Genomic DNA, 24,346 nt, shown 5'->3' on the forward strand with positions numbered 1-24,346 from the left:
ATTGTAGATCTCCAAGCCACCATCGATAGGTGTCATGATCAACTCGTGGCAATGGATCGAAGGATGGACGACATCGAGAGCTTGATCGAGAGAGATTACAACTTCCTTGTCCGCAACATAAGGAAGTTATTCGGGATGATCGGAGATCTACAAAAGCAAGGAGGAGGAGGGCGCCCTAGATGCAATTGCCCTAGGTGCCGTTGAGATCACCGACGAGCGTCACACCCGTTCTTTTATATCATTGCGACGAGGATGCCGCATAATCTAAGCATGGGGGGAGAGGTGTGACGGCTCATACGTAGATTGATTTGGTTAGTCTTTGTTTAGTCAAAAGTTCGTCGTGTGCGTGTCTTTATTTTTCACATGTGTGAGAGTGAGTCTTACATTAGTGTTGAGTCATGAAAACAAAATAAAAAGAGTCTTTATTTTTGTTGGATCGTGCAATTTTATTTATGCATTCAGTTTTACTTTATTTTCTTTAAAGCAATTGTTCACGAGCGTTGTCAAGAAAATTAAATCTTATTTGTGGAGCTTAGTAAATTATTTGTCCATGTTAATACCCACACTTGAGCTTTGATCTAGCGCTTGGTTTTGACTACGCTTGCGAGTAAGGCATGTTTTGGAGGACTTTAATTTCATAAAAATAATAAAACCCCTACAAACATAAGGTTGATCAAGTTCTTGACAAGTCGAGAGTAAAAATCATATCATCCAAAAGCTATATTGTTCCACCATAAGCATTGGATGTGCATTGAGTTGAGTTAGGATTTCTTTCTCTTGGGAGTTTTAATTTCGAGCAATGATCATGTCCGTATTTTTCATCTCTGAATTGCTAGCCTCGTCAATATTCGGTAATGAGAATTCCTCATCGGAATAACTCATGAGATCTACCGCATTCCAAAACCCGAACCCGAGATTATCTTGTTTACTATCCTTTTTCTTGACCACAACCCAATTATGAGGATACGTTCTGTTCCTGCGCATGATTTGTATAAAACATAACTTTGGGATGATAAAAGGAAGAAGTACTAGAAAAACGAACCGAAGCCGAGCTGGGAAAGCCCCAGGCCGGCCGGCCTACACCCCTTGTGTAACGTCCTGCCTCCCCGAGGCCGGGCCCGCTTACATCTGGCTGCTTTCTAGGACATATAGACTGTCCTCACAGACCAACACCAGTCTTTTCTGTACACTTTGTCCTCACTCGTGCGCACCCGGGAAGAACTTCCCGGTCGGTCACCCATCCCCAAATTTCTCCGGGCCAAGCACGCTTAACCTCGGAGTTCTTTGGAGACCAGCCAGGCCCGGTCCTGTGTTTTTGGTGGCCTGGGGCGGAACTAAAAAGAGGGGGCCCATAACAATACTAGGGCAGATGCTAACAAAGTAACAATTGAATTTTGATTCAACAAAGGAGGATTAATGAAGGGGCTTACGAGTGCAGGGAGATTGAAATTCAATTTGCCTCCAATCCGGGCGAATAGATGAACAGCCAGCAAACGAGTCGACGAGTAGGAGCGATGGCCGGCGGCCGGCGGCTGGCGGTGCTGAATGCGAATCGTCAGATGGACGGGAGGCGTCATTAGCTTGTAGCCTTTAGCGCGGGGCATCCTATCTATATTCCGGAAGATCCATAGCTATCAATCGCACGGCCCATGTATGGCCCATGTCTACGATGTGCCCGCAGCAAGCAGCATGCAGCATGTAACCGCCGTCCAAAAAATAAAAGCAGCATGCAACCACCACGAATTGCACCTAGACACACACAACACAGGTCATAGGTGCGCTTTCTTTTTTCTTTTAATCTGACATACTAAATTGTTTCCTCTGCTAAAGAATATACTTCAAGATGATACAAACAAAAGTGCCAAACTAGTCAACATTTTAAACTACTTCAATCAACATTTTAAAAACTCAGTACAACAATTCTAATAAACTGATTCAACATTTATGAGGACATGTTGAATCAGCACATATAAATTATTGAACATATATATTCAAATTGTTGAAACCATACATTAGGAATGTTGATTTTTTAAAACAATAAAAATATATTCATATTGTATCTTATTTTGTTGCATAAATTGTAAATAACACTATGGTCCAAACAGAATCATGAAAACATTTATGGTTCAAAAGAAAATTGAAAGCAAAGTGTACGATCCAAAAAGAATATATGGAACTTCTCTTTCCACCTTAGCCAGCTGTGCTTGGACAGCTGTCCAGCTCCCCCACAGCAAGTTGTGCGTGTGCATATAATTCCTCCCACCAGGTTTCATCGTGTCCATTTATTTTAGTACGCACGAATCTCAAACAGTGGAAGATATCTAACAAAAAAATTTTCGGAATATGTATAAGTTTTCCGCTTTAGCGCTGCCTCTCTGGGTTCTTGTTTGCTGCGCGGACCTGGCCCAGTTGCATGTATAATGTGTATATGTATTGGGATTTGGGAGGCCCCAACGTTTTGGGGGCCCGGGGCGGGGGCACAGCTCGACCCCCCTCAGGGCCGGGCCTGAGACCAGCTTCCGGAAAAGAAGTTGCAACTTGTTGATATGAGTATTCTATCAATCCTATTAAACCCTTGGGCTGGGGTGTCACATCCTCACCCCCTTAAGAGACCGACGTCCTCGTCGGTCAATCCCAAGCCAGGAACGTCCTCTCTTGGCCACGTCCCGTACGTCCAGTGCCGGCAGCCCATGTGCCACATCCTTGCGTCCAGTGCCAACGGTCCCTGTGCCACGTCCGTGCGTCCAGTGCCAACGGCGCATCCCAGATGCCCGCGCACTGACCCGCCACGCGCCCGTGCACATGCCGGTGGCATCTGCGCCCCCACGCGCCCGTGCTCATGCCTCCGCACTTACTCCCGTACGTGCCCGTGAAACCGCGAGAGTCGGCTCTGATACCATTCTGTAACGTCCCGCCTCCCCGAGGCCGGACCCGCTTACATCTGGCTGCTTTCTAGGACATAGACTGTCCTCACAGACCAACACCAGTCTTTTCTGCACACTTTGTCCTCACTCGTGCGCACCCGGGAAGAACTTCCCGGTCGGTCACCCATCCCCAAATTTCTCCGGGCCAAGCACGCTGAACCTCGGAGTTCTTTGGAGACCAGCTTCCGGAAAAGAAGTTGCAACTTGTTGATATGAGTATTCTATCAATCCTATTAAACCCTTGGGCTGGGGTGTCACACCTTGAGCCGGCCGGCCTAGGCCCCTCTGGCCATGGCTCAGGCTCCAAAAATTCAGGGAGACACTTTGGATAATTGCCTATCTATGTTTTATAGAAAGTGCCCAATGAAAAGGTTCGGAAGAGAGAGAAAATTCGGGAGAAAGAAAGAAAAAGAAAAAGAAAAAAAATGTGTATGAGAAGAAAAGAATAAATGAAGGGATTCTATGGTTAGAGAAGTGCAAAGAGATATCATCTTGTTGTTTGAACAATATCCTCAATTCCAACCATGTGCAATCCGACAACAAGGACGATGTTTGTACCTTGAAGTCAATCTTTTGTATGCCCTTGCACATGCCCACCATTCTAAATCTTCTTACCCTTGAACCCTTTACATTATGGAGAAACTCTCATGATCATTGGCTCGGAAGGAAAGCAATCATTAGAAGGTTTTCTTAATTTAAAAATATATGTATATACTTTGCTAGCCTCACCTATAGCCCCACTTTATACTTGAGAGACTTTTGGGAGATGAGAGTTTGCAAATAATAATAGGATAGCCACTTATATCGAGAGACATGAAAGGACTTGTGCAAGAATTTTTGGTCTGACCTTTGTTGCAGGGTATTTTGCTTCTAAAAACTAAAAGAAAAACCTCCAAGGATGGCAAGAAAAGCAAGTGTTGTCGATATTCAAGTTGCCGGCTAAAGGTAAGAGTTGTGGAGTAATATTGGATGAGTTTTTGAACGCCCATAATATGATTATCCTCGCTGCTCCTCTGACCTTTGTTCGGAGAAATATTGTTGGACTTGTTTGCATAAGTAAATTTTGCAGTTTGAGAACTCTCGAGTAACCCATGGAAGGATTTGATGATTTGATTTGCTCGAGGACGAGCAAAAGCTAAGCATGGGGGGAATGTTGGCGCTCCTTAAGTACCCATTTTAATATACAATTAGGAGAGGTTTTGGTAAATTCTTCGGGATGATTCATGTACTAACCCGCCACTTGGCACCCGAACTTGACCGTTTTCGATTTTGTCCTGGATTTTGGAGCATGTTGTGTTTTGACAGGAAATTGGACATTTTCGGAGATGTTTTGACGCATGATTATAACTGGGCTAAGATGAGGAATAAAGAGAAGACCCTGCACGTGAAAGATGGAGCCGAGAGGGGCCACAAAGAGCCCAGGCCGGCCGGCCCAGCCCATTTTCAGGCCCAATCAGCCTCAGCTTTCTTCGGCACGAAGTATGCGTCAACCCTAATCTGTGTTTTACCAAAACCACCGACCAATTCCGCCTATAAATACCCCAAAGCCGCCGTCAAAGAAGAGGATCGCAGAGAGGGCATCGCGAAGAATTAGAACCAGAGATCCATTCGAGTTAGACACAAGAGAAAGGCGACACCAGAGGCCTCATCGTCCCTCGGCGCCGTTGCAAGTTGGAGGACAGCAAGGGATCCATCCCTTGCCGGAGATTTCGTCACCATGATCGACTACGCTTCGCTTAGCTTCATGGGGTAAAGTCCTCGTTTGTTCATGGGGTTGTAAGGAGATCTTGAGTTGTAATTGCCGAATCCTTTATGAGATTGATCTATCACGATTCTTGTTGATGATGCTTTGATGCTTAATAGGTCGCGACTTGGCTTTGGGTATGCTTTGCTCTTGCATGGTTTACTTAGATTACATCAACTATCGTGTTCTTGTTGATTCGTTACTGATTATCCTCGTGTAGTGACAGTATGCGGGAGGGAAAGGTTTTGATCTTGGAACACACCTTTGGTAGATTAGATCTGTTCTTCGTTGCTTGGCGATTACATATCTAGTGATCCTAGACCCTATGGACAAATGCTCTCCATATCGTGTGCACACACCTATCGTTGCTCACTAGTCTAGATTAGATTAGATTGGTTAGATTAGATCTATTTCACACTCAAACACCCAATATAGATCTTTTACCAACATCATTAGTGCTTAGTTAAGCATAGTAATACACTTGTTCCGTGGATTGATAAACCTTGGGGGAATACTCTAAGGGAAAAGCTACACGATCCGTGCACTTGCGGTACGTAAATTGGCGCTTTAAGAAGCGTCAACACCTCCCCTCACACACCCCAGCTCTCGTGCAGCCACCGTCGAGATGTTGGGTTCCGGCTCTAGCTCTAGCCGCCGCCGCCGCCACCGCTTTGTTCTAGTGGACTCATCATCGTCGTCGCCATCGCCTCCTTCCTCCCCCACCTCCCCTCGCCACCGTTGCCTTCTTGCTTCCGCACCTCCGGTAGCCCCGGCTCCGGCCCCATCTCTGACTCCGGCCCCTGCTCCGACGCCGGCTCCAGCCCCTACTCTGGCTCCGGCGCCTGACATCCTAGGCGTCGATCCATTCCACCCCTTCGGCTACAACGACGCCTAGGCAATCGGCGTCATGAGGGATTCGTTCAACTCATTGAACGAATACCTCATCCGCCTTGGGAAACGCTCGGTGAATGCGCCCCTCATAGAGAACGTCGCCGGATTTGTCTACGCCATCTTCAGGATGGAGGAAGTTCTCAGAGAGCTGCCATGACACTATGTATATCGTAGTTTGTATGTAGCTCCCTTTATATATCTCGCAATAATTTGTGCATTGTTACCTCGCAATTCATCCTTTTGTTAGAACGTGTATGACTTCGGCGATGTTTGAATTGTTCGACACAAAAAACAGCTAAGTTTCAGGGCACATGTGCACTGGTATGAAAGGGCATACACATAGGTGATGAACTATATACGTAATGTGTCACTCTTCTAGGACCATAGGTTAGGCGCATCACAAGACACAGTGACGTGCAAAATAAAGACCGGTTGCTGCTTAGTTCCTTGACCGTCACCATTGTATGGACTATAGGTGACGGGCAAAGATTGTAATCTGTCACCAGTAGTACAGGTGACAGGCAGTGTTAAGCTCCATCCCCTTTGATAGATGAAAGGTGACAGGCCACATTTCTAGTGAGTCCTAGCACAGCCCCAAACTGGTCCAAGGTGACGCGCGGAGACAAAGCCCGTCACCTTTATATGAGAGGTGGCGGCCGACAACTGCAAGTCACCTCTGTGCACGTCACTATAGGTCGTTTCTTATGTAGTGACTCCCTCATGAGCAGCACCTTCTTGACGACGTGGTCTGCGGTCAGCGACTTCAAAATGCTTCAGGCGCTCTTGAATTTGGTGAAGATGTTCTCCCAAACCTTCGAGGATCACATCACGGTGATCACGCTCTTTTTTGTTGTTGTCGTTTCCGGACATCGCTCGACGACGTTGACAACCAGCCATAACCTTCAGCTCTGATTACCAAATGATAAGGATAGACTCACAGAAAGGATATGTGGTGGTGGATAGGATAAAACTAGAATCACTCGGAGATCACTCAACTAGCACCGGCGATTACTCTACGGGTTTCTCAAAGAAAAGCCATGCTCAATTCTCATAACATATCAATTCATCCCACTCAAATAATGGATTACATGGTTTATTTATACTATGAACATCCCTCCTAGTTGGGTGTGAACATAAGCATAAATAAAAAGTAAGTGAACCATAATCTTGGTGGAGAAATTAGAGTCTTCTTTCATTCTCGCACAGCCACCAACAGCCTGTGCAGCCTCCACTAAAATAGCCATAACTCGTAGCTCGGAGGTCCAAAAGATGCATCATTTGTTGTGTTGGAAACTAGACTCATATATCTTTCTAATGATATAGCATATGAATGCTAAAACCATAAATACTAATGCCAACAAGCAAGCCACAAAATATAGGATTAATTCCGCATGCTTCACTTGGCCTTATCATCCCCCTGTTGAAAAAGAACTCGCCCTCGAGTTTAGATTGACCAGAGCCAATGTGATAGTTTTACAATCCTTCTCAAAGGTATACTGTTATGCTTTCCATCACATAAAAAAAATACATAACTTTTTCATATGATCTCCGATGAAGTCAACCCTTATATGGAAATTGTAGAGAATGACGAGATCTAAAACTTTGCAGTTGATAACATTTTCATTTAGGGTCATTTAATGGTCCAAAAAATAAATATAAGTTCTCTAATAGCTATAACTATTTAATATATCCTATAACTGAAGTCGTACTTTGAGGTTTTCATAGTCTTAACCTTTAGATATACTGAAATATACTTGGTATTTTTTTTATTTCTATGGTTGGCAATAACCATAGTGTAGTTTTTTATTTGTTTTTCTATATGTAAAGGTCTAAATAAATATTTGGATAAAATAGAAAATTATTCTTAAGGGCGGGTGGTGACGTCATCCGCCTCTTGAAATAGATTTGTAGGGGTGGGTGATAGTGTCACTCGCCCCTAAAAATCAATTTTAGATTTAATATAAAAGGATAGCATATCCCATAGAGTCAAAGTGAGGACCAATGGTGGTAATCCTTGGATGATGAGTGATTAACAACATCGTGTGGATTTAATGTATCTCTTGGCTCGTGATGTGCAGGTGTAGGATGCGGCATGGCGGTCGATGGCGCAAGGCAAAGGTCAGACGAAAGATTCATTCTGAAGAACCGTGGTGAACGATGCACACAAGTAGGCTTGGTGAAGTGAAAGGTTCATGCCGAGGGACCAGGACGGTGAAGGGTGAATGCGAGTAGACTTGGACCGAGGGACCCGAGGAGGCTGTGCGGAGTCATGGGCCGTCCACATGGTGCACGCCTGCACAGAGGAGCAAGAGTACATGGTGATGAAGGTGACGTCGGCCAAGTCGGTGAGTACGATGGCGAGTCAAGTAGGAGTCAAGGCTCGGTGGGAGGTCGGACACACGTTGACATCAGCGGTTTGACCGGTTTGGCCTCAAAACTGGGGAGTTAGTCACACCGTGCAGAGGCATGCGAGAGAGTTTGGCCGGTTTGGGCCTCAAAACTGGGGGAGGACTTGGTGCGGTCAAGATCCTGGCGGAGGGCACGTGGAACCATTGATGAGGACACCACTCCCATGGATACAAACAATACTCCTCAAGTTGATGTCCAAGGTCCAATTACTCGCGCACACGCTCGACAATTGAATTTATAGGTGGGCTCGTTCCTAAGTAATTATTCTTGTGAATTTTAGAATAGTTTACTACCTAATGATTTCATTGTACTTAGGAACAAAGAAGAGGACCAGCAAGGGCGCAGAGAAGGCCTTGGAGGCGTGGAGGACCAGCGAGGAAGTCCGGAATGAGATGGAGGCCCAAACCGATTCGACATCATTTCAGTTTCAAACTCTAGGAACAGCGCACACTAAAATGGACGCACAGGTCACATACAGAGTCGGATTTGGACGTTCTTTATATGGATGGAAAGATAATTTCAAGATGCTTCCAATGGCACTAGTTTTAGGCCCAAATACATCCGGAGTCAACAGGAACCGTCCGAGGAATTTGACGTCCAGTTTCTGTCCAGGCGCTGCGACGCTGTCTTTCGGTCTTTGGGCCTTGTATCGTGTTGGAGCCCATTAGCGGCACATCCAGGGAGTCGTGCATGACCCTAGGGAGTTTATTAGCAGCTGCCACACCCTTACTAGGGTTTGGGTTTTGCTTAAGTTATTCTGTCAGGAACAACTCGGCGCTAGATCGGTTTGTGAGACCCCAACTCGAGTGCTTAATCATTCATCTGCGATTTTTCAGATTGTGTTCTTCCTTGTTCTTTCTTGTGTCTTCAATTTGCAGGCAAGGATTAGCCTTCGTGGCGAGGTCAATTGTGTAGCGCATGGTTGATAACCAGAGGAGAAGTGGTGCTGCGATTGCGGGATTCGAATCGTGTTGATTGGAATCCGGATCGATTGTGTGACATCTCCACCAAATCGATAGTTATCCCTACCTAACGGAAGATCGGGACCCCCTGTTCCCATCAACCATCGCGAAGCTTGTGTCAAGGCGAAGCGAAGTCGTGAATGCGGCGTGTCCGTCCGTGGCTTCTACAAAATGATGGACCATTTTGCCCCTGCGTGGGCGTGTATCATACTTAATATTGTAGGGGTATTTTTGGTTTTTGGTAGAGACTTGGGGGACAAGAAGAAGGGGATCGGCATCCATCCAACTTGGCTGGCGCCCCCTCCTCCTCTCTCCTATTTCTTTCTTTTCTCCCCCTCCCCTTCTCCACCTAGGGTTAGGGATTTGAAATGGATTTTTTGGAGATTTGTGCTACTACGGATTCATGTGAAAGGAGACCCTTCCATCCTCGTACCCTCTGGGCTATTAATTTGAGTTGAATCGTGCATTCATCTTATCAATTCGGAGTGTTTTTCTTTTTCGCTATTTTCGAGTGATTTTCATTGGATTTTTGTTCCTCGCTTTTGGCTGCGCTTTGAGCCAAGTTTTTTGAGGGGATTTGTTGCTAGGATCCTTGTGAATATTATTGCTTCAATCTCCGCTCAAATCTCTTGCGAATCAGCTCAAATTTTGAGTCTTCCTCAAATTCGTGTTCTTGCTAGGGTGTTAGGATTTTTGCTCAATTCATGACGAATACTTGATCTTTTAGCGTTGGGGTCATGCTTCTACGGTTCGATTTTTGTTCGAATCCTTAAAGTTTTGAGGAAGTATTTTTGATTTAAAGTTTTACAAGCTCTTGTGTTCTTCTCACAGCACGAGCGAGCGCAGTGGCACTTGGAGGCAGGAGCGCCTACGCGTGGCGGGCGGCGCGCAGGTTGCCGGCGGCAAGCGGCGGCGCGCACAGGCAGCCAGCAGTCGGCAGCAACGGCGCTGCAGCACGTGCTGTGCTCACCTGCACGGGTAGGCCGCAGCCCCGTGCGGGCGCTCGACGTGACCCAAAAGCGGTTCGGCCTTCTATATAACTTCTGGAAAATGATTAACCTATATATCTATAAAGCTCACTAGGTTCAAATTAAATTTAGTATTTTAAAAAAATTAGTTCAGCATTTGAAAATAACATATAAACACGTTGGGCAACAGTTTAGAAAAAATACTACGTTCAACATTTTTTACAAACTATCTCAACATCTAAATAGAATGTATTCAACATTTATCAATATCTAATCCAATATTTTTATAAAAAGCATCCTTCACAGCTTTTCTCCGGCATCGGGGTGGCGGGCGGCGGTGGCGCGTAGCCCTAGTAGCAGCGCGGTGGGGCAGTTGAGCAGCGCGCGGCATGGGCTGTTGGGCAGCAGCGGGGGCATGCAGCGCACGGAGGCATGCACGAGCTCCAGTGACGGCGCGCGGCTAGCAGCTCACAGCGGCAGTTTCGGGATCGAGCAGGAACAGTAGCAATGGCGGCGACGGCTATGGGAGAGGGGCCGGTGGAATGGGATGATGAAGGTAACGAATCGGACAGAGAAAAGTCATCTGCAGAAATCTCCTACATTAGAAGATGGATAAAAAAACTTGTAAAAGATATATAAGATCGTGGAGGGGAAGGGGCCCAGTCCAGCAGCCCACGCAGGAGCAAGGTGCAGCGCACACGGCCCAAAGTGGCTCAGGCTGGGTGCGAGCGCAGAGCAGGCCGGCAGCAGCTGTTGCTCATTTTGGTTTGCATTTTCTCAACTCTCTAGCTAATTAATTTCTGCCCTCGTGCTTAAGCCAGCTTTTCAGTTCTCGTGGTAATTAATTTTGTTGCATGCTTTGTTAGCTAGTCTTAATTAATTTCTATCAATACTAGTTAATTCTTGCATGCTTAATTAAGAGGCTTTTTTATGGTGACTAGCTCAATCTTTTTGTCTCTTTAAGCTTTGCTTCTGCTTGATTTTGAGATAGGCTAATCATTGTTAATCCATCACATACTTAGTTAAGTGAAAGCTTTTTAGCACTTTCGTAAATTATTGATTCTATTTTGAGTTTTGCCTTGCTCGAGTGAATCACTTTACATTTGCTTCCGCTTTGCGTCGAGCTTTTTCTAACCGTTTTTACGGTGAATTCGTCACTTATTGTCTTGTGTCGCCTTGGCAGTTAGAAGAGAGGTGCGTTGGGTTGAATTCGGGACATAGGCCTTATCTTCTTGGAAAAATTTTAAAGGCTCTCATTCACTCTCCCTACTGGTCGCCTGTCCGATCCTTCAATTAGTATCAGAGCCAGTTGGGATCAATCCTTGCCTTAAGCCGTATCTGTGATCCACAGGGCGACAACAGGGAAGACTCTTTTGCTTGTCGATTCGGTTTTCACAATTTGAGCTCATTTTTCACTACTAGGTTTGTGCCCATGCGTTGCTACGGGCAGAAAAACAACTTTCTCCTATTAGAATCAATCTTTATTATATAAAATAAAAATACTTGTAGTTACATGTAGCAATTGAGGCATGTGCATGCACACATGAAATATATATATTTTATAGCATACCAAATATGCATGGAAAACATCTAAAAAAAACTCAAGGTTATCGCATACAAAATATACAAAGTCAATGCCCTTACAATCTAATATGGATGAATCTTCAGTTTCTGGACACAGCTCAACCAGAGATAGCAGGTCCCACAATCTGATAGGTACAAAATGTTAGCAACATTAAGTTGTTTATACAGGAAAAAAATCCTAGAAAATATTATACTTTGTGAAAATGATAAGAAAGAATATGAAAGATTTTCTTTTTATTATTGGTTAAACTTATATATTCATTAGTTTGAGTGAAGTGCAGAGCTCAACCGATGCTCGCAAAAAAAAGTAAATACACAGTAGGTTCATATGAAATCACTAACATAGTATAAAACGAAGCACAATATAGAGTGAGCAACCAAAATACATACTGTGCCACCGTGCATCCATGAGTGAGGGTAATCATATGGCTTTAGTAGTCAGTAATCACAAAGAAGTGCACCAACATGACACCACAATTACCTTAAAGTGAATTTGGTTTCAGATGAAAGCAACAATTCAGGGATGATTGGTGGTGCACCAGAACCACCGCAATGCGAACATCTAATCCTTATCACCCTTGATCAATCCCGGCCCTGTCTAACCTGAAACACATCCAAAATTTGTAGTATCTTTTAATTATCCAATCTGAGAACCATTAGTCAACAAAATATTTATAAATAGATGTTGAAAATAATACAATCTGTACCTTGAGAACTTGGGCATGGCAATCTCATGATCCTCGATGAGTCAAACTAACAATAGTCAAGGGGCTGGGCTCATGTTGCTGTCTGGGCTTGGAGCAAAGCATTGGTGTCACTGCGACCTAAGAATTCAGTGTATCAGTAATTGTCATGATATCTTTGGCACTTTGCAGTGTTAATAGCTTGCAGATAAATGGGGACTTCTTTTGAGAAAGGAGTAAAACAGAAGTTAATTGGCTATGTCCAATGTCATGCAATCACCTTATAACAGAAGTAACCAATATCACTGGGGGAAAGAAGGGGTATTACCGTATTAGCTTGGGCCACTGATTTTGTAGTGTAAACATGCAATGCCAAGAAGCTGACTTACTGATAATTAGGGTAAGTGTGATGGCATTTAGTACACAGCCTCAACAGATAAAGCCCCAGAAATAAATGACGTACTCTCCATGTACACAATTCAGTGCGTCTCACCAATATCTGATTGTGCTAAATTTCCTTTCTGCAATGAAAATATCCTGGGTATGAAAATGTGGCTAAACTGCATATTATGAAATGCCTAATTTTCTCTCAGATTAAAACAAGATAGTAGACGCTGAGCTCTATAAATTTGTACTGCTACTCAAAATTAAGAATATTACCTAACTATTTCATAAGAAGCATGCGTGCTTCATACGTTAGAAAGATAGCATATAGCTGTGAGCACAAGCAGTATCTAAGATTACTCAAGGCACCTAGGTTGTGCCATGACTCCATTTGCATGAATATACTGATATAACTGTAACTGATCTATGCCGAGTACTATTTACCCCAACCAACTATGGGCATCCCCTTAAAAATAGCCCCTTAATCACCGGAAAGTTCCATAAAGCCGTCATAAAAAAAATATCAATTATCATAGATTGCTATCGAATATCGATGCACCGCCTGCTCAGTATAAACTTGAAATAAACTACATTCCAATGACTGTCAGATCGACAGACCCTATCCATTGGCGGCTGGAATTTTGCATCCACGGAGTGAATAAAATGAAATAACAAAGGATAAGGAAGCTGTGGCATCGTCACCTCTTTCTCGCTGGGGAATGCGTTCTTCAAGGCGTCCTTGACCTCTTGCGCGGACCCAGCCGCCGCGCCTCTGGGCACATTGGTCCCGTATCTCCGCGCCCTGCAGAATAACACAATCCACAATCCCTAATCCGTAAGCCCCAACCTCCAGGAAAGGACCAATAAATTCCACGAAGCCGGATGAAAAATGGGAGGGCAAATTGCGGGATCTGGGGGGCGCGAGGGCACCTGGTACTCTTGGATGTTGAGGCCGCAGAGCTGCTGGAGCTCGGGAGGGCGCAGGACGCAAGCTTCTTAAGCTATCCGAAACCCTAACCACAAATTCCCCAACCTGATCGCAGCGGCAAACATTGGACACATCATGGCGGCGGGGTGGTGATGGCGCGACGACGCGACGGCGGCGGTGCGGACCGGCTCGGGGGCTACGGCGGCACGAGGGGAGGTTGGCGGCGGTGTAAGGGGGAGCGAGGAGGGGGAAGGCGTGATGAAGCTGCTAATGGTTCAAAAACTGAACCAAAACCACCCCACCCCGTAACACTAATTACATATCCTACTAATCCACCCCAAACGAGTCCGCCGCCAAGGGGATCCAAGCCAAACCAAACCACATGTCTATTAACCCATATCCTCAAATGGTTCCAAACCAAACTACCCTGCAAGCAGCACTTCTTCCTAGAAGATAAGGACATCGGTGGCCGGTCGGGACAGTGGTAAGGGCCACACGATCGAGATTACCTTAATGACAGTCATAGTGTATTGGATTGACCACAACCATTTCAACTCAATCCAAACCTGTCCAAACCATTCTCACTGGTAAACCAAACTGAACCAAACCATTTTCTAGGACCAGCTTATTTAAACCAAACCAATGATGAACCAGCTGAAGTCCAAACCAACAAAACCGGTTTGACACCGAACCATTAGCAGCTTTAGATGAGGGGCTGAGCGTCGGGAGGTGGAGGGCGCCGCGGCGGTGCCAGAGGGAGGGCGATTGAGTGGACGGGCGAGATCCTTGGGCCGGACGACCTCGGCGCGATCAGACGACGGTGATTAGCCCGAGGCCGAACGATGAAGCGGCAGGTGCGCGATCGGTCGAGGGGGAACGACAAAACAAAACGTCACCCTTACTCTCTTTTTAATAGTAGAGATAGAGAATTCTGACCGGTGCTTTAAGCTATTAAAGCCAAGATCTTCTTGTGCTATGTCTTTGTTCTCAGGAAGGAGATCAGAGCTCAAGATGGATCGAGAAGTGGAGATGGTGATGGATCTTCTTGATGACTATGAGGATGGCGAGATGACGATGGACGAGTTTTATCGCGGGCTAAAAGAGAAGAGTCAAGGTATGCTCGCTAAATGCATTTTTTCTCTATGCAATCGGTCTGATGTATGTGATAAGGAAAACATGAGAAATATAGAGTTTTGTAATGCTTTGCGTTGAAAAAATGAAAAGATAAAATGCTCCATTGCTAGGTTGAAATCTGGAATTGCTTATTGAAAATCTTGTGCGCTAAATTCTTGCAATTCTTGTGACACCTTGACTAAGAAGAATGATGATTTGATCTCTTCTCTTAATTGTTTACGATCTAAAAATAATATTTTTTGCTGCGAGAACTAGAGATTGTAATGACTGGTCTCTAGAAATCAATTTCTAGGAGCAGGTCACGCTATGATCCACTCCTAAAATTAACATTTTTAGCTGTGAGAACTGGGGGCGGACATCGCACCCACCTATAAAAATACATTTTTCCCGCCCCTAAAAGTGCTTTTTTTAAGTAGTGTTTCTCGATGGTTGTCGACATGCCAGTCGAAGGAGAGAGACATATTATGACATCGTCAATCTTATTATTATCTTCATTTTCACGTGGGGTTGGATGTTTTTGCTTGCCAAGAGTGGTGGATGAGCCGTGCAACACTTGTGTACAGAATTAACCGAGTGACCAGCTCAAGGTGCACGCATAAGCACCCACGTGGCATCACATGACGACTGGGTTGACGTGGCAATATTAATGTATAGAATAGCAATAGCTGTCCCGGTGCTACGAAGCAAGTTATTCCATTGAGGATTGCTACCAAGACACATTCACACACACACACACATATATATATATATATATACATATATATATATATATATATACATATATATATATATATACATATATATATATATATACATATATATATATATATATACATATATATATATATATACATATATATATATATATATATATATATATATATATATATATATATATATATATATAAACAACAGATAGAGCATGTCAACGAGATGCTATCAGACACCTATCCGGAAGTCCTCTGTTGCCTCCTCTACCCTCCTTTCCCCCACGATGGCGTCTATTGCCGATGACCGGCAACTGGATCGAGACGCCGAGAGAGAAGCTGCGAAAGTGGCACCCATGTTCGACATGGTCAGTGACGCCGGAGGTGGTGGTGACGATGGCAATAGCGAGGAGGATGGCTCGTACTGCCTGATTAAAGGCGTGAGCCACCTCAGCGACCGTGGATTTACCAGGTTGCCGGACAGGTATGTCCTGCCGGTCTCTGAGCGCCCCGGCGATGTGTCCGGCCGGTTGAAGCTCCCCGTCGTCGACCTCGCGCGCCTGCGCGACCCCTGCCAGCGCGCCGCCGCGATCGGGACGCTCGACGCCGCGTGCCGCGACTACGGATTCTTTCAGGCCAGTACACCACACAGGGCTCTGCCTGCCTGCCATGCCTAGCTGAGCGTGTGTGAACAGGTGGTGAACCATGGGGTGGAGCGCGAGGTGATCGCCGGGCTGCTGGACGTGGCGCGGCGGTTCTTCGAGCTCCCGCTGCCGCGGCGGGCGCGGTACCTGTCGGCGGACGTGCGGGCGCCGGTGAGGTACGGCACCAGCTTCAACCAGGCCAAGGACGCCGTGCTCTTCTGGCGGGACTTCCTCAAGCTCGCCTCCTGCCAGCCGCTCCACGCTGCCGTCGCGTCGTGGCCCGACGAGCCGGCTGACCTCAGGTACACACTTACTCTTCCAACTAGCTGGCTAGGTATTGGTCCATTCAGATCTGTGTAGAGTTTTGGTTAAGATTAAAAATTCAATGGAATCTATCGTCAATCATAACTTCAGGATATGTATTCAAGATGTCGCAGCACCACAAATTATTCTAAGGTAGTTGATTATGCATTTGTGTGCTAATTTCCTTGCGTCAATCTTGGTCATCCATCTTGCTGGCATCATGTAGCAACATTATTTTTCTTCAGTCCTCGTTGTATTAGTTGGATCCCATTCATGCAAAAAGTGCTGGAAAATGTTTGTGTTTATATCCCAAAAAATGGAGGCTACAAATCCTTCGATGCTGCCAATTACCGGCCAACAACTGGCAATAAGAATTCATAATATCTCCTAAAAAATAAAGTTACATTACTCCCTCGGTCCTAATATATAAGGCGTAACCGCTCTTTACTCGAGTCATAATATAAGGAGCTCTCTCTCTCCAGACACACAACATCAATGCAGTAATATTAGTGTTGATAGAGAAAATTAAATACGTTCGTTGGTCTTTGAACAAAATTTGGTTGCGCCTTATATACTGGGACCGAGGGAGTACAAAACCAACACGACATATATTTTAAAATTAATTAAGGCTTTTTCACACAATTTAATATCTTACTGATGGGTAGCCCACATGTAGGGAAGTGACAGCCAGGTACGCCATGGCGAACCATCAGTTGTTCATGGAGATCATGGAGGCGGCACTGGAGGCTTTGGGCATCGCCTACTGCCGCAGCCTGCTGCGGGAACTTAAGGCGGGGTACTCTCAGATTATGCTTAATTGCTATCCGGCATGCCCACAGCCGGAGCTCACGCTGGGGCTGCCGCCGCACTCGGACTACAGCCTCTTCACGCTCCTGCTGCAGGACCACGTCGAGGGCCTCCAGGTCATGCACCAAGGCCGCTGGCTCACCGTCGATCCAGTCCCAGGATCTTTCGTCGTCAACGTCGGCGACCACCTTGAGGTCAGAGCATTGGCACTTTGCTGGAAGCTATAGTCAATTGTTTAGAGCTACAATTACTTCAAAACTCAAAGTACACGACCTGTAGCTGTCGCGTTTTTAACTTTGACTTTTGTGCCGACCTGGAACATATATATATAGCTACACTAGAGACGACAAGTGCATCCACCATGAGCTAATAGACAAATAATGCAGAAGGAAATAATATGCGCAGATCATCGTCGGCAATTTCTAAGGATAAGAGCTGTCTGCACAGCTAATCTAGCTAGCTTAGAGCAGGTTTAATGATTTCGTAGTCATGACCCGCAACCTCCATATAGGATGATATGCATGCACAATATCCTCTCACTGTGTACTTCAGCAACAATCTCCAGAATTACCAGTACATGCCCTTGAAATTTTAGTGTATAAAGGGTGTAGGCTTATTATTAATAGTAATAACATCGTCATCACATAACAATATAGCCCAAAACAGGGGCAGCCACCGTCACTACAGCAATAGCTTTTCTTTTTATTTCACTCCATGTATTATGCTTAGACAATTTTCAATCATATATTCCGTATTCCTAAGGAAAAAAAGGCACTCAAAACATAAATGATTATCGTGTAAGACACTGTGTTTGGTTAATGGTTGCGACAAAATGTTGATGATGAAGTAGCTATCCTACGCACTGACAAAGTCAAAACAGTGAGCTGTCTAGCTAAGCATCATACACCATAGCTTATCCAAGATTAGTTGTTGTCGCATCTTCAGAACTCAATTTTTAAGTTGAGGTTTGAGAATGACAGCAAAAATCTAATGTGCCTCCATTTAAGACGTTGTTTGCTCAGCCTGGTCCATCCACCCAACCAGGCCATGGGGATCATTGTCATAGGGAAGAAATCAGCCGAAAGTACAGCTATCTTGCTGACTCCTTACTTTCATCCCCAATCGGAAACAACCTGAACGACAGATACTCTTGGTCTTATTCTCTCACGCTTCCAGAAGTCCAATCACATGAAATTTAAGTACATCCAAATGAGACCTGCTGATAGTGTCAGCAACGTCTTTGAGAGATCCAGGGTAAGAAAGGGGATGCCGAGGTCTAGGTATATATAGATCAGGCAATATTCACTACTAGAAAATAGCTTTATTGTACCGGGTAGTGAGGCCCTTGGGTAAAACAACCGGTGCCTAAGGCTCTCGTTAAAGAAAAATATTAAATTTGGGATTTATGCGAGCGTGTGATACTGCTGATAGTGTCAGCAACATCTTTGAGAGACCTAGAGTAAGAAAGAGGATGCTGAGGTCTAGGTATATATAGATCAGGCGATATTCACTACTAGAAAATAGCCTTATTGTGCCGGGTGGTGAGGCCCTTGGGTAAAACAACCGGTGCCTAAGGCTCTCGTTAAAGAAAAAATATTAAATTTGGGATTTACGCGAGCGTGTGATAGCTGGGATTTGAACCCATGACCTCTTGCCTAGCGCGTACATCCTTTACCATCTCACCTACACAACACTTGTGATAGGAAGAGAGATATTTTCCTTTAAAGCAACTCGTGAAGGACCCTTAGGTACCGGCCGGTTGGTATCACACCACTCGGTACCCAAGGCTAGACATAGGTACCGGTTGGTGTTACCAACCGGTACCTAAAGGTCACCAAACAGTACCTATGTCTAGCCTAGGTACTGGGTGGTACATTCATAGGTTCTATCCACTCGAAAAGTACCGGTATGAAGATGAACTAGTACCCTTAACTCAATATAAGATTTCAATTGTTAGGACTCTAATTCACGGACCAAAGAATCAATCCTTGCTTTAGAAAAGGAAGAGACTATGTCCGTGTGTTGCTATGGGAAGCTATATAAATATAAATATATTAATTGGCATATAAATATATACATATATATTATATTACATTCTCTATTTAGCACCCTGGGTGCTGAATAAGTTATTTAGCGCCCCTCCCCCAACACCGAAACCGGAAAAATGTGATCCCAAAACCGGAAAATTCTTCTTTAAACCGGAAAAAGATAAGCATCCATTCCGCAACCGGAAAATTAGGAGGTTCAAAATGGAAATTATTCTGTGTGACCGGAAAATTTAGCTCATCCATTCCGCAACCGGAAAATTAGGAGGTTCAAACCGGAAATTATTCTATGTGACCGGAAAATTTAATTATTCTATATGACCGGAAAATTTAGCTGAGTCATGGCCATTCATTTTGCAACCGAAAAATGAAGCTCCTAAAGTCGACGGCCAAGTCCAAACAAACCTACGAGAAATAAACTGAGGCATTAGAAGACATCAACAGGAACCTTGACAAATAATCATTTATTTCCACCTTATTTTGTTTTCATGTTGCAAAAGGGTCAACATTCTTCTACCCTTGTTGACAATTTAAATAATTTATCTAGCCTCAATGTGATCCCACACCCAACCGTGCTTGATATATTCATAATTTTCTGTTTAGAAAATTTGATTTTTCCGACCATGACCGATACTCTTTCCGCGGCAAATGGAATTCTTATGTAGGCCAACATGCTTGATATTCATAATTTTCTTGTTACAAATTTTAATTTTTCGGTTACAATAACACGTTTACGGTAATTGAATCTTTGTTTTCCTGTTTCAGCCTATCTCGAGTAATTTTCTAGGTAAGTCACAATTTTCTGGTCTGAGAAATACATTTTCTGGTTCCAGATCCCTGAATAGAGGTGTGTCATGTTCTTTTATTTCCGGTTAGGATTACAAGTTTTCGATTTTGAGATTCTATTTTCCGGTTTCAAATCCCTGTTCATGTGTTTTTTCGGTTGAATAAAGAATTTTCCGGTTTCGGGATTACATTTTTGGGTTTCAAATCTTTGTTCATGTGTTTTTCCAGTTGAACAAAGAATTTTCTGGTTTCGGGATTCCATTTTCCGGTTTCAAATCCCTATTTATGGGTTTTTTTGGTTCAACAAAGAATTTTCTGGTTTTGAGATTCCATTTTCCGGTTTCGGGTTGAGGGCTAGTGTGGGTGGGGGGGCGCTGAATAATAATCCAACACCCAGCTCTCTAAATAGTGCCCCCCTATATTATATACCATATGTATTTTATAATAACATAACACGTGTCCGTCGAGGACTTTAGACTTTTTCTATTTTATTTGCCAAATGCTAATTCTGAATAGTCTCGGACTCTTAACTCAACATAAGGTCACCCGACTTCTGATTAGGGTTCCAATTGACGGACTAAAGAATCATTGCTCGCTTTAGAAATAGTAGAGAAAAGTAGAGAAGTTGAGAAAAGATATAGAATAACAGTACGAAACAGATCCAAAATATAGCAATGTGCAATATTTTGAAACTACAATTCTTGATGAATCTAAACGTGACTATACACGTCCCAAACCTATAGTTATTTGGAGACTCAAAGAGGTGGCATCATATATATCCCTCTATTCTTCTAATTCAATATAAGAAAGCTTTCGCTGTTGAATTATATATTACTCAGCTTAATGATGTGCTGCATACATTCAGATCTACAGCAATGGGCGGTACAAGAGCAAGCTCCACCGGGTGCAGGTGAACTTGACCCGCCCACGCATCTCAGCGGCTTCCTTCCACAGCGTGCCCGTGGAGCGAGTTATTGGACCGGCAGCGGAACTGGTCGATGAGGGAAACCCTCGGCGGTACATGGACACCGACTATGCCACGTTCCTTTCCTTTCTTGCATCGGGCGAGGGCAAGAACAAAAGCTTCCTCAAATCTAGGAAGATAGCATGCTGATCCACTCAACAAATAATGACAATAGCTAATACTTCTCGCTCTATTCAAAATTGTAGGTTATTTTGGCAAATCTGGCTATACAATTTTTACCATATATCTAGACATAGTGTTTATCTAATTGCATGGAAAAAATTATGTATCTAAATTTGCCAAAACGACCAACAATTTGGAACTGAAGGAGTATATAGCAATGCTAATGCACTCAGAGGTTGATTCTAGCAGTATGTACGTTGGTGTTTCGATGGCAAGGGGTAGTAGTATCAACATGCTGGGCTTACTACTTGGACTGTATCAGTATTTATAGTACCTAAAGAGAAGCAATGTATGGTATGCAATGCCGGTTCCATAAATAAAATCTAATTATATGATATTTCTCGAGTGTCAACTTCATCAGTTTGTTGGTGCACAGTATCCATATATGGTTAGATTCTAGTTTCATATACAAAAGAAAGATTATTATAGTTTCACAAAATTTCATTTTACAATTTACAACTCTCAAATTTCAACTTGCTCCACAAATTATTCTCTTGAATCACTTCTTTTCTTTCATATCCTCACCAAGGCAAAGTTGTTGCCTTCTTTTCTCCTACCATCTAATCAGGCTTATGTGAAGCTCAGTGTAGGAGAAAAGAATGCATGTTTGCTTTACTTATATTGTTAAGTCAAAAAAGATCCAAACAAAAACGAGTCATACATCAAGAGATGCAATCACTACCAGAAAAATCTTGTAACCCAATTCCCAAAAATCATCGCAATAAGCCCATTTTCGATTGAATATCGAGGAAACACAACAAAATTGGGATCGTTGGGAGAGACTTATGGGTTGCTTATACCTGAGTGGCAATAGCCTATTGCATCAGATTGTGTTCAGTTACGATAATTGAGGCGTGTTGCAATCACGTTCAGCGTGGCAATGTGTTGTTGAAGCAACAACCATGGTCGTAGCGCTAACCAGAGCGAGCATTGCTATAACTAGTTTTGCAACAACGTAGGTTCGATGCAATCAAGCACTAGTGTAACGGAAGATTTTTGTTGCAATAGTATATATTGCCACGATATCCAGTTGCGACAATAACTCATAAATGTTACAATCACTACAACACACATGGACTTCTGTGACGTTTCATTTATGTCACTGAAAGTAGTATTTTCGTCGTCTTCCATAATCGGTGACATTTACGTGATGAAAATTGATTCATCGCCTATACCATGTCATAAAAAGTCTTCTGCGACGAAAACATATTTTTTCGTCATAAATCTTATGACGATTATTCTATCGTCACTAAATTATGACACCGATTTTTTGTCATTAAAGATCAATAAAAACGTCATTTTTGATGTGTCAATGATGTGGAGCTGACATGGCAGCATTTTTGTGACAAATTTTGGTTCGTCACAAAATATTCTATAGCCTATTTTTCAGCTCATATATCATCACAGCAATAAAACAAATTCAAGCGCAAGCAATTTTTCCAGGCCTATTTTCATCGCCATAGATCATTTTTAATCACCATCAAAATGTTTACGAGTTACCAGATACATCGTCCTAAAGACATAAGGTACAATTCACACCCAAAGAAGAGATTACAACCATTTATAACCAAGGTAAAGAACACGAGTTATACATAGACCAAAATCATTAGTTTCCTCTGTTGCCTTCTTCAAATTTTCTACCTCTTCTAACTGCTTGTTACTGGGTGCATCGGATCATCAACTGATCTCTTCTACTTAATGGAAACCATTATTTTAATTCAATTATTTAAATATTTCAAATTATTTCTTTTTCAAACATATATTTCTCTTTCATAAATGTGGGATGACTTATACATAATTAGTAATTTGGCTGCTAATGTTCAATTGTTAATTAAAATGCTTACAGCTTCATTCAGCCAGCCATTTACACTTGCTTTAAGCCTTTCATGACATTTATTTTCCAATATACTTGTTGAGTATGACATGTGCTCACCCTTGCTATAACAATATTGCTCAGAAGAGAAAGTTGTTGCATTGCGAAGTTTTCTGAAGATGTTGCTCAGAAGAGAAAGTTGTCTGTGAAGTGTGGAGCCGTCATTTTCAAGATAAAGTTGTGTATCTCTGATAGTCTTTTAGTTGTTGTCTCTTTTACCTGACATTGTTGCTCATTATTCCATTTTGATGTTAGTATATTTATAAAACTTATTCTTAACATACATATAGTTATGCATTCGGTTTTGTTTTAAAAACCGGGTGTGATAGCTATGCTATTGATGTATGGCAAAATCATTATAGGAAATTAGGAATTGTTCAAAATGTGTTCGCGCGTAGCAAACCGCAATGCTGTGATGTATGTTGTAATTTCCATGATTTATCTTTTGAGATTATTAGTTCTGAAATTTATACATTTTCTGTTATATTGATTTTTGAAGCCAGAAGCCGCTGTGAAGCAAATTAGTTCGTGGGTCAGAGTCCACGAAATATACAGTTACTTGCTTTCAACCTGATGTGTCATTTGACGAGAATACAGGACTTGTTCTTGGCAGCATACTGTATTTTTGGGGAAGATGGCTTCATCGGGCTGATATAAGGAGCACTGCCGCGCAAAAGTTCTGCTGCCTGGATGGAACTTGTGTTGATGTCTCTTTTGGGGAATACGACAGAGCTTGACTTTTTTGCGCTGCCCATGAGGGATTTAAAGTCATTAAACTTCCTTATCAGCAAACAGAAGTTCCTTATCGAGCCGACTGCTCCCTCTCTAACAAGTTCGTCGCCCCTCCTAGATAGCTCCGGTCATCAATGACAGGAGGAGGGAGTGGCTCTATGCAGACTGAAAGCTGCATGTGTTAAGCTTGCGCTATAGATAGAGCGTAAAAGGGACATTTAATATTCCAAACTGACTGAGCGGTGACTAGAGTAGCCTACGTGGCATAGCACGTCACATTCAAGGATGAAGTTGGGTCAATTAGGATAGTTCAGGAACTAAATTGGATGTTTTCATAGTTCTAAGATCAAATTGAGTCGAGACCCATAGTTCAGTGACGATTTTGACTATTTTGCCTTCGAACTAAGTAAGAAATTTTTTGCTGAACGGTCATTCCTAGAACAACATTTGCCAACAGAGAAGCGTCATGTGGATATCAGGGTGCCCAAGTTCACTGTATCTTTTCAGATGTATATTAAGAATCCCTTTCCCATGCATATACCATTGAATTGCAAAATCCTAAAGTGTTAATTCTGCTGAATCAAGCCAAAAAGAACTAAAGGGAAAAATATGTTCAATGGTGAAGAAGGGTCTACCAATTCAGAGGTGCAAAGGTGAACGACAAAATACCAATGGAAATGTCCTCCTCAAT

At 43.3% G+C, this 24,346-nt stretch overlaps 1 protein-coding gene and 1 long non-coding RNA gene across 2 annotated transcripts; one reads left to right on the plus strand and one right to left on the minus strand.

The window, feature by feature from the left end:
- Window positions 1-11,420: 11,420 nt before the first annotated feature.
- On the minus strand, window positions 11,421-13,738 carry LOC120686066. The gene is made up of 5 exons (XR_005679947.1): window positions 13,480-13,738; window positions 13,252-13,351; window positions 12,190-12,686; window positions 11,964-12,085; window positions 11,421-11,607 (listed from the first exon to the last, which is right to left on the minus strand). It is a non-coding gene; the product is annotated as an uncharacterized LOC120686066 (long non-coding RNA).
- A 1,857-nt stretch (window positions 13,739-15,595) lies between these two features.
- On the plus strand, window positions 15,596-21,329 carry LOC120684875 (probable 2-oxoglutarate-dependent dioxygenase SLC1). Its single transcript, XM_039966741.1, has 4 exons — window positions 15,596-15,980; window positions 16,014-16,264; window positions 16,942-17,266; window positions 20,769-21,329. The coding sequence occupies exons 1-4, from the start codon at window positions 15,606-15,608 to the stop codon at window positions 21,015-21,017; spliced, it is 1,200 nt and encodes a 399-aa protein (XP_039822675.1). The 5' UTR covers window positions 15,596-15,605; the 3' UTR covers window positions 21,018-21,329.
- Window positions 21,330-24,346: the final 3,017 nt, after the last annotated feature.

This window comes from Panicum virgatum, chromosome 8N (genome assembly GCF_016808335.1).
Source record: "Panicum virgatum strain AP13 chromosome 8N, P.virgatum_v5, whole genome shotgun sequence".
Classification (NCBI taxonomy): domain Eukaryota; kingdom Viridiplantae; phylum Streptophyta; class Magnoliopsida; order Poales; family Poaceae; genus Panicum; species Panicum virgatum.

Excerpts from the sequence above, each read along its gene's own strand:
- LOC120684875 (XM_039966741.1), top strand. The coding sequence starts at position 15,606 with ATGGCGTCTATTGCCGATGACCGGCAACTGGATCGAGACGCCGAGAGA. Across the intron at positions 16,265-16,941 it reads GACGAGCCGGCTGACCTCAG|GGAAGTGACAGCCAGGTACG; the intron begins GTACACACTTAC and ends GCCCACATGTAG. Across the intron at positions 17,267-20,768 it reads ACGTCGGCGACCACCTTGAG|ATCTACAGCAATGGGCGGTA; the intron begins GTCAGAGCATTG and ends GCATACATTCAG.